The sequence below is a fragment of the Chanodichthys erythropterus genome, chromosome 9 (genome assembly GCF_024489055.1).
Source record: "Chanodichthys erythropterus isolate Z2021 chromosome 9, ASM2448905v1, whole genome shotgun sequence".
In the NCBI taxonomy this organism is placed as follows: domain Eukaryota; kingdom Metazoa; phylum Chordata; class Actinopteri; order Cypriniformes; family Xenocyprididae; genus Chanodichthys; species Chanodichthys erythropterus.
In genome coordinates, this window is record NC_090229.1 from 16,168,060 (window position 1) to 16,178,800 (window position 10,741).

The following is a 10,741-nucleotide window of genomic DNA, read 5'->3' on the forward strand; positions in this document are numbered from 1 at the left end:
TTATAAGAACAGATTCAAAAGATTCGATTCACTCGAGTGAATCAAAACTCCAGAACGGGATGCTGTTACTTGTAGTTCTTTTAGAATGAGTCTTATGAGAGACGGTGTATTACCTTAAGTCAGCGTGTAAAATTTATGAAAAATAAAAAAATATGTGATATGAAATGTTCCTTAAAAATTCCAATGCTTATAAAGTTAATTAAAATTTAAGAGAAAAATTATAAATAAATAATAATAAAAAAACGTCATCTACTTGAACGCTTCCGGGTTGTTTTCACGTTCGGGTTTACGCTGGACAGCATGGCCGAAGAGAACAGCTCACTGAATATTTGGCCAGAAATAGAAAAAGCAGAAAAGGATAACAGACGTGAGCTGGTGCTTCAAGGTTCAGCGGTTGATAAAAAGATCAAGGATAGCGGCGGACTTCATGCGCGACTTTATTCACTCTCGCTCCTGAACTACCTGGAGATCAGTCAATGTCCCAGTTTACATGAGATCCACGAAAACATCAGACATCTGTCTCATCTACAGAGTCTGATCCTCTGCAGGAACAAGCTCACTTCAGTCCCAAAAAGCATCGGTGATCTGAAGACGATAAAGGTCCTGGATTTGTCTGTCAACCAGCTGCAGGCTTTGCCCGAGGAGATCTGTGCATTGAGCGAGCTCAACACTTTAAATGTCAGCTGCAACACCATCACTGCTCTGCCGAATGGTCTGAGCAAGTGTGTGAAGCTCGCCAGCATCAATGTGTCCAAAAATGCGCTCTCACGGCTCCCAGAAGACTTATGGTGCTCCAAGCTGGAGCTCCTCAGCAGCATTATTGCATCAGAAAACGCCATAGAGGAGCTGAGCAATGAAGTTCATAACCTGCCTGCTCTGAAGGTGCGTTTCATTTGTTAGTGAAATCCACTTGAAATTATACTGTCTTTGAATTGAATATGTAAATGGTTCATTAAATACAAAATGTAATTAGTTGTTATTTTGAAATCAAATCCAAGAGTGAAGGTGGTGTATTATGTACTAAAGTGAAACACAATTTCCTATTTATTTATTTTATAGAATCATTTTAATATATTTTTATTAATTTTTATATAATTATAATTATATAATTTATAATTTTTTTAAATTAAATTAGAAAATAATATTAAATGGGTGTATTTATTGAACCATCTCATTAAATATCAATAATCAATTGTGATTTTTAGAAGTAATTCTAAAGATTGTAGGTGGTGTTCTCAAAAAAAAACAAATATATATATATATATATATATATATATATATAATTTATGATATTATTAATAATAATATTTTAATAATAACAATTATATATATATATATATATATTATTAATAATAATTTATTTATTAATAATATATATATATATAAATTATTATTATTATTATCATTATTATTATTATTATCATTATTATAATTTTAATTAATTAATTAATTAATTTTTTTTTTTTTTTTTTACACACACCAGTCAAAAGTTTGGACACATTACTATTTTTTATGTTTTTTAAAAAGTTTCTTATGTTCATCAAGCCTGCATTTATTTGATCAAAAATACAGAAAAAACAGTAATAATGTGAAATAATTTAAAATAATGGTTTCTTTTTTAATATACTTTAAAATATAGTTTGTAAAAAGCTTTTTTGTTTTGCAAAGCTGAATTTTCATCAGCCATTGCTCCAGTCTTCAGTTAAATAGAAGCATTCCACTATTTTAGACCTTTTAAATTTAAATAGTCAGTTGTGTGATTTTTTTTTTTTTTTTTTTTTTTTGAATAATAAATAATGGAAAATGCAAGCATTTCTCAAGTGGTCTCAGAATATTTGGACATTACTGTATATTAATAAGTATTAGTATTATTTAAATTGCCAGGGTTGAATGTCTCCAGAATCTTCTCATGCATCCCACTTTCTCAGGTTTTGGATCTCTCCAGCAACAAGCTCCAGGAGCTTCCGTACGAGTTGGCCGACTGCCCCAAGCTGAAAGAGACCAATTTTAAAGGGAACAAGCTGAAGGACAAGAGGCTTGAGAAGATGGTCAATGGTTGCCAGACCAAATCAGTCCTAGAGTACCTGAGGGCAGGAGGGAGGGGAAAAGGCAAAGGCAAGCAGCAGGATGGAGAGGTGGGCGAGAAGGTTGACAGTGGCCGTAACGTCTCCAAGAAGAAAAGCGCTGCGAAGCAGAAAGGGAAAAAAGAGGCAGAGGAAGTGGATGAGCTTAATCGGATGATTGTGAGAGTTCTACACGCATCCGAAGCACCCACAGCTGTTACGGTGAAAGTTTCCGCAGGCATCAAGGATGTCCGGCCATACATAGTGTGCTGTATTGTAAAAGGCATGAACCTCAGACAAGGAAGTGCACTCAAGCGATTTCTAGTTGCTCAGGTGACACAGATTTCAACAAATATCTTGGCCATCAAACATAATGTGTTCTGTCTGTTTCTGATTAATTTTATATAAGCTTCTATAAATATTCCTGTATTACCATTCTGTCTGCAGACCAAACTTCATGATGATATTTGTGCCAAAAGGACAACGGCAACCATCGCAACTCATGACCTGGCTTTACTAAAGGCTCCTCTGACGTATGACGTCAGGTCACCGGATACATTGAAGGTATCTGAGGCATTTTATCACTCTTTTGCTTGACCTCATATTCGTATGCACGTTTAGAATAAATCCTTAATTTAACACAATTAAACAGTCGTGATCTTTCACAATCATACACGTCTCTCTAGTTTGTTGCGTAACTCCTCAATCAGAGCATCTCTAGTAGTTGCGTAACAGTCAAACAATGAAGGAACAATGAATATTTAATAACCGTTGTCGATACAGTTTTTATGAATGGTGGGAATCTGGTTTCAAAGCCACCATCTAACTAATGACACAGAGAAGTCCCATAATCCTCAGTTTTTAATAATAAATGAACAGTCCTTTTTCTCGCTGTTGTTTCTTTTGTGTTGACAGTGAATTCGGCACCTCTCTAAGAGGCCACAGGCTGTAGGACAATAGGATGTGTTACGCTGTTTCATTCTCATAATTGATGGTTTCATTTATTTGCCAGAGAACAGGCTTAAGCAATAAGCTAAGAGACACTTTATGCTATATTGTAGATAAAGTGAGAGAAACCCCTTCAGCTGACTATATTCACAATAAACCATGTCCTTGAGTGCCTTATTGTGTTTATGAAATGTTTGCTTGCTGCATGATGAAAATATTCATGACAAATTTCCATTGAAACATTACCACCACATGTAAACATACCTACAAAACAGTACTTTGATAATATTGTCATATATGAATTGTTTTATTTTGGAAATGTGTAGATAGTTCCTCTGGGTCGTAAGGAGATAAAGGCAGCTGAACTGCTGAAGCAACTTCAACAGGAAGCAGATGAACAGAGAAAACAGAAAAAACGACAAAATGTTTCAGGACTCCATAAGTAAGAAAGCATGTATTACATGCCTGATTATATAATATTAATAGCTGCAAATATACATTATAATGACTTGTATGCAGTACATATTGAAACAGTAGAGGGTGCAATCTCTCAAGCAAAAGAATGCAGAAGGTTTTGTGCTTCTAAATCGTATAAATGTAACATTATTTCCAATTGCAAAAAAAAAGGGACCATGTCATGCTCCCTAACTGCATTGTTTACTATCTAAGCCCTTTCTAAGTGATCCGAAAAATATCCCTCGTTTGTCAGACACCTATCATGTTGTTGTGGGTAATTGGTGTAATTTCATCCATGTAATTGCACTGGCTGCACAGAACACGAAGTGCAAATACTGAGCTCATTATTAAGCGTTATTTATTATTCAGCATTTCATGAACAAATTCTTCATCACAGATACCTTCAACTTCTTGATGGGAAAGATCTCTACCCCTGCTTGGTTGATGCAGAGGATCATGTGGTCTCATTCCCACCAATCACAAACAGCGAGAGGACAAAGGTAATCTATGCAAATTAAGTGAAGTGTGCAGAGGTTATTTTAAGTCTTGATGATGAAGGTGGATGGCATAACCAGACTTGACTGATTTTATGACTTTATATGGTTTTTATGACATTTATCATTTATTCTTGTCCTTATTCATACATTCTTGTCAATGCAAATGTCTGTGTGTAGACATTTAAAAGAAAATATGCCTTTTATAATTATTATTATTTTATTTTAATTAATTTGCCAAACAATTTTTTAGCAAAAACTTCTGTCTCTGCAGATAAGGAAGACCACACAAGAGCTGTTTTTAGAAGTGACCAGCTCCACCAGTCTGCAGATCTGTAAAGATGTCATGGATGCACTAATAATAGTAAGACATCATTAGTGTTTTATTTAATTGTATTATTTTGTATTAACATTTTCATTTGTTTTATTTTAAATATTTAATTTAGCATTTTTGTTTATTCACATATGAACACAGTAATATAATAAACGGAGTGTCTATTTACACTAAGTGCAAATAGCATTCCTTGTAGGCAAATGCTTTACACTAGCTTCGCCCACCAATGTCTAGTAGGGCCACTCAAGTTTAAAAAAAAAAACACACACACATGCAGAATTCAGCGTCTTCAGTGGTGCAGCAGTAGGAAGTAAGGCTCAAAGACTTGACTTTTAACGCAATCAATGCGGGTTCGAATCCACCTTTTTTCCGAGCTCGCATTTATTTTCAATAAAAATGAAAATAATGTTCTACAAGTGGAAATAAACTGTGAACGAGTGTTTAATAATATTAAAAGTGTTTATTGGGTGGGGTTAGGGGAAGTTGTAGGGAGGGTTTTTATTCTCCCACTAAGGCAGCATCCATTTAATAATTTTAATAAATATAATCATTTACACTCTTTGATATTATTGCATCCTGTTAATGTACAAAATACTAAGGTGCAAATGGTATCTGCCAATATAAGGTATAGAATAGATGGCCTAATTACTTTATACTCTTATTGCGAAGAAATTATACTTTTACATTGTGTAAATAGAATCTATCACTATTTTCACTTAGTGTAAATAGCATTTTTTTTGCAAGAGATGCTATTTTCACTAAGTGTAAATAGCATCTAATTGCCATTTGCAATTGCCATTTGCATTTGCCGTTGCCTAATATAAATTTGCAAAATAAGCCAAGATATTCACAAAAAAGGTTAATTAAATTAATGCTTTATCAATATCATTATCAGTCCAGCAGTCTGTTCTAGTACTACTTTTTTTTTTTCACTTTCATATTGATTTATACTAGTATGTAAATAATATATTATAATATAATATATTTATACTATGCTGTAAATAATGTACAATATTTTATATGAACTATCTGACATGCTTTACAGTAGGAGCACTGATTTAAGTCTGCCCTAGCGCTGTTATGGTATTTGACTGCACAGCTTTTGAATGCTGATACCCTTGTGGAAGAAATGAGCTCATCTTTCTGCAGTCACACACACACACACTTGGTATACAGTGTCTCGGGGGCATTGCACCATTACAAAATGCAATTCCAGAGCCCCTGACTGCTGCTGATATTATTAGTCAAGTTGTCCTTTTAATTTAATTAATGTTCCTACATTATAGCATTTTTGTTTTAATTTTCCAATTTTTGCAATTTAAAAAAAGTTCTGTACCTGACTTAATGGAAAACCGTGAAACGTGACATGGAAGACAAAACCAAGCATTTGGCTTAGATTGCAGCAATGAGATTTCCTCCATGATACAAATGACCTGTCCCACTTTCGCACGTTCTTTTTTTAACGACAGCTCAAATAACTACTGAATATTTTACGATAAGATAACATAAGACTCTCTGAATTATCACACTTTCAGTGACATTGAATCAGTTATCATCTGGGTCAGTGCATTCAAATGACTTTCATCAGCAATTGTGCTGTTACTGAGTAACAAGAGAATCTGCTCCTGCTGTTTAAATGTATATGGTTTCACATAGTTTTTCTCCTCTAAAGGCACTTCACACTAAACAAGCATTTTCCTTTAAAGGTGCCATCGAACGTTTTTTTACAAGATGTAATATAAGTCTAAGGTGTACCCTGAATGTGTCTGTGAGGTTTCAGCTCAAAATACCCCATTGTTTTTTTTTTTTAGTTTTTTTTAACTGCCTATTTTGGGGCATCATTAAATATGAGCTGATATATGCTGCGCGGCCCCTTTAATTCTCATGCTCTCCGCCCAGGGAGCTTGCGCTTACCTTAAACAGTGCCTAAACAAAGTTTACACAGCTAATATAACCCTCAAATGGATCTTTACAAAGTGTTCGTCATGCATACTGCATGCATGCGTCGGATTATGTGAGTATTGTTTACTGTTATATTGTTTACATTTGATTCTGAATGAATTTGAGGCTGTGCTCCGTGGCTAACGGCTAATGCTACACTATTGGAGAGATTTATAAAGAATGAAGTTAGTTGCGTCCCAAATGACACACTATACACTATGCACTTATACACTATGTACTTGTGCACTATGCACTGATCCATGTAGTGCGTGAATTGTATGAGGTTATTTTGTCATTTAACAACGGAGTCCGATCCTCCCTTCCCCTCTGCTACGTAATTAAAGCTGCGACAGTCGAGTGCACGAAGTGTCCAACATTCCACACTTCGTTTTTTCCGTTAATTTAGTGCATCATCCGGGTATTTAAAGTGTACTTTCTTTTTGGAACTTTCAGTGTGAACGCACTACTCGCACTATTTATACTTAAAAACGTCATAGAATAGTGCACAAGTACACGAATTGGGACGCACCAGTTGTGTTTATGAATAATACGGACTGCAAGTGTTTAAAAATGAAAATAACGACTGCTCTTGTCTCCGTGAATACAGTAGGAAACAATGGTAACTTTAACCACATTTAACAGTACATTAGCAACATGCTAACGAAACATTTAGAAAGACAATTTACAAATATCACTAAAAATATCATGTAATCATGGATCATGTCAGTTATTATTGCTCCATCTGCCATTTTTCACTGTTGTTCTTGCTTGCTTACCTAGTCTGATGATTCAGCTGTGCACATCCAGACGTTAATACTGACTGCCCTTGTCTAATGCCTTTCATAATGTTGGGAACATGGGCTGGCATATGCAAATATTGGGGGCGACACCCCGACTGTTACGTAACAGTTGGTGTTATGTTGAGATTCGCCTGTTCTTCGGAGGTCTTTTAAACAAATGAGATTTATATAAGAAGGAGGAAACAATGGAGTTTGAAATTCATTGTATGTCATTTCCATGTACTGAACTCTTGTTATTTAACTATGCCAAGATAAATTCAATTTTTAATTCTAGGGCACCTTTAAGCATTCATTGCAGCCTTTTTGCAATGGAAAACGGCATTTTTTTCCTAATTATTCTTGTTTATATTTCAGAAAATGGCAGAGCTTAACAAATTAGCCTTTGAATTCAAGGACGACGTGGGCTCGGATGAAGAGGCAGATGTGATTTCAGATGGTCCCGCAGCAAAGCCGGCTTCCTCTGAGCTGACTGTACTACAAGTGAAGGTTGTGGATGAAGAAGGAAACCTTAAAGTGGTCTACCCATCAAAAACTGACCTGATGTCCGACGTCAGCAATCTATCAGTCATCCGATAACAAAATTCAGCTGTTTTTTCATTGTAATTTTGCAATGCATTTAACCCACTTTCCATAAAATTCTGTCTCCAATCCAATTAAAACAGCTATTAAAACATTAATTTAAATATTGTATGTAGTGGTTTTCATTTACACTCCCTAAGGTGTCTATTCAAAAAAAAAAATCAAGCTTTTGTGTTTATAGAACACAGATTTATACTTCTAAATATAATTTAATATGAATTATTTACTTTGTCCTTGTCAGTTAAATAAACTTCACATTTTTTGTAAATTCACCTTGTTTCACTAATTTCCCCATTGGGTGAGCTATAGAATACAGTGAAATCTTATATCATGTTCTTATATCATGCACTTGAGCAAGGTTTTAACCTCAAGTTGACTGTGAGGAACTTTAGTCCTTCTAGATGGAAAACAACTACATCAATATCAAAACTCATAGTTTAAGCTCCTAACTAAAGTTCACATTAACCACTTTAAAAATTCACATTTTCAAACATTTTTAGTGAACACTTAACATTGTTTGCATCCTGTGTATGTACCCGTGGAGCACATGAATGCTCCGGGTTTGGTTACAGATCAGATGACTGGTGGACTCAGGAAATGTAAAGAGGAGGAGAGTAAGTCTGAGCTGTCTATAAGAGATGCAGGTAGGACTCTGTCTCTCAGGACAGTCCATCATGGCACATGACATTGACAGCAGACTATTTTGCTAAGCTCTTATTAAAAAGTTATGAAAATGACCCAGAGTGACCACAGAAATGACAATTGGGGCCGCAGGACAAGATGGAAGAGTGGATCTAACAAAACTCATAATGGCATCCAAGAGAATTTCCATAAGCTTGAGACTTTTAAGACCTCCAGCCCATCGGAGCCCATTTGTCTCGAGTTGATTGGAACGAAGGGATCCTATCATTTATCATCAGAGAGGAAATTGTCCGGCAATGGTACAGATCAAACCTGCAAAACTCAGAAGATTTTAATGCCGAAAGGGAACGATGGCAGGACTTTGGCAAAGAGTAGCTCGCTGCCTCCAATTTACAGCCCAAGAATATCTACCATATCCATGTCTAGTGCAAAAACCTGTGTGCCAAGCTGGAGGGTAGGATGTCAGGAGAAGAAAGCCAATATCTTGTCCACCAGCGTAAAGATGGACAAGGCATTGTTTAGCAGACAAAAGCAGGGATGTCAGCAGAATGCAACCACCCAGTTGATCTGCAGCAGGCTGGCTGTCTTTAATGAGAGAGTGCTGGTTCAGAACCAAGAACTGAGACAGGACAGCTCAAAGATTTCTGATCCATCAGCACCGCAGCTACACAATGGATCTCTGGGTGTAGAGCCCAGCAACGTCAGTGCCAATGACAGAGAAGCGATGAAAGAAAGGATAAGGGACACAGCGAGTGTATCTAAGGGCAGACCTGTGCAGACGCGCTCTGATTCGGCTATTGAGATGGAAAATGAGGAGGACGTGAATGAAATGATGGACAATCAGGAGGACGAGTATTATACTAACCAAAGGATCACAGCGTGGATCGTCAAAGTAAATGCAAGCTTGTTTTCTCCATTAAAAGATGAGATTATTGATCAAACACTAGAAGAGCAGGATGTGGATACTATTAAAATCATCTATGACCGGGAATGATGTCTAATGGAATGTTAATTGTTAACAGTGTAATAATATTCAATTTGGTAACATAAGTTAATGCATCGGGTGTCTTGTTTATTCTTAAAACAGTAACTTCAACGTGAAAAGTTGTCTTAGTATACTGTTCAAAAAGGCTGGGGGCAGTAAGATATTTTTGATCAAAATACAGAAAATGGTAATATTGTGAAAAATTATTACAGTTTAAAATAAATGTTTATATATATATATATATATATATATATATATATATATATATATATATATATATATATATATATATATATATATATTCATTCCTGTGATGGCAAAGCTGAACTTTCAGCATCATTACTCCAGTCATCAGTGTCACATATTCCTTCAGAAATCATTCTAGTATGCTGATTTGATGCTTAAGAAACAATTTATATTATTATCTGTGTTAAAAACAGTTGTGCTGCTTAATATTTTTGTGGAAACCATGATACATGTTTGGCTTTTTTATGAATCGAAAGTTAAAAAGAACCACAATCAATTCAGTGTTTACTTGCTGAAAGTATTAATTTCTTTAAACAATTCTTACTGGCCCTTAATTTTTGCATAGCAGTGTAGATATTAATATTGCCCTAGATTAATAAATGCTGCTGTGAAAGTGTTGTTCACTTTAGTTTATAACAACTAATGCATTAACTATGTTAACCAATTTAACCTCATTTTAAAGTGTTTACTGTTCTTTTTTGTAACTTTATAATTTTTTAGTATTGCCATAATAGCAAACTGTATGTGACTTATATTATGTTTTTTGAATATGAGATGGTGAGATCACTGACATTTAAAAATAAAATAAAATAAAATCTGGTCTGTTTTTGACTGAAGATTTTTATTTGTTTATTTGTTACATTTAATTGGTTAAGATATTGAGTTAAAATAAATTTAATGTATATGTCTGAGTTGCAGAATAGCCCTTTAAAAAAAAAATTATGAATGTTGGTACTATGATAAACAGCAATAAACCAAATTTTTTCTTGATGGACATAATTTATATTGCAGCCATAATTCAAATAGCAGCCAATATCCAGTTCCTTCAAGATATGTGGAGTGTCCTCATCAGCCTCTGTGAACGTAGTATCCTGTGATGTATCCAATTATGTATGTAACTATCACCACGGTCAAACACACTGCCACTTTCAGCCCAATACCCAGCCGTCCAGTGCACAGACTGTTATAGAATCTGTATGGGCACAGATGTGATTGACATGAGTTATCTTACTAACAACTTGAAGCTATGTTTTATTTTTCAGTTCTCTGAACACTAGTTTCATATAGAGCAGATTCTCACCCAGTCAGTCTGGACTGTGAATGTGGTACTCGCATATTTATGTTGTCTTCGCTCCAGTGGTTGTACTGAACACTGGCCTCATTGGACTCCATTTCCCTCCAGCTTTCTGCTCCTCAAAGTCAGCAACAAAGAAAGCGAAAAGAAAAAGCTACTAGCAAGCTATTTAAATAAA

At 35.1% G+C, this 10,741-nt stretch overlaps 2 protein-coding genes across 2 annotated transcripts; one reads left to right on the forward strand and one right to left on the reverse strand.

Annotated features, from left to right (window-relative positions):
* Positions 1–289: 289 nt before the first annotated feature.
* lrrc47 (leucine rich repeat containing 47) lies at positions 290–7,750 on the forward strand. Its single transcript, XM_067393662.1, has 7 exons — positions 290–882; positions 1,929–2,396; positions 2,511–2,627; positions 3,338–3,453; positions 3,865–3,967; positions 4,236–4,325; positions 7,391–7,750. The coding sequence occupies exons 1-7, from the start codon at positions 301–303 to the stop codon at positions 7,610–7,612; spliced, it is 1,698 nt and encodes a 565-aa protein (XP_067249763.1). The 5' UTR covers positions 290–300; the 3' UTR covers positions 7,613–7,750.
* Positions 7,751–10,283: 2,533 nt separating this feature from the next.
* On the reverse strand, positions 10,284–10,720 carry smim1 (small integral membrane protein 1). The gene is made up of 2 exons (XM_067393664.1): positions 10,570–10,720; positions 10,284–10,461 (listed from the first exon to the last, which is right to left on the reverse strand). Exons 1-2 carry the CDS (start codon positions 10,659–10,661, stop codon positions 10,338–10,340), a joined length of 216 nt encoding a protein of 71 aa, XP_067249765.1. The 5' UTR covers positions 10,662–10,720; the 3' UTR covers positions 10,284–10,337.
* Between the last annotated feature and the right edge of the window lie 21 nt (positions 10,721–10,741).

What these genes read in the sequence shown, in the direction of transcription:
- lrrc47 (XM_067393662.1), top strand. Translation starts at nt 301, where the DNA reads ATGGCCGAAGAGAACAGCTCACTGAATATTTGGCCAGAAATAGAAAAA. An exon ending in AATGTTTCAGGACTCCATAA is followed by an intron (nt 3,454 to 3,864) that starts GTAAGAAAGCAT and finishes TCTTCATCACAG; the next exon opens with ATACCTTCAACTTCTTGATG. An exon ending in TCATGGATGCACTAATAATA is followed by an intron (nt 4,326 to 7,390) that starts GTAAGACATCAT and finishes TTTATATTTCAG; the next exon opens with AAAATGGCAGAGCTTAACAA.
- smim1 (XM_067393664.1), bottom strand. Translation starts at nt 10,661, where the DNA reads ATGGAGTCCAATGAGGCCAGTGTTCAGTACAACCACTGGAGCGAAGAC. An exon ending in TCACAGTCCAGACTGACTGG is followed by an intron (nt 10,462 to 10,569) that starts GTGAGAATCTGC and finishes GTGCCCATACAG; the next exon opens with ATTCTATAACAGTCTGTGCA.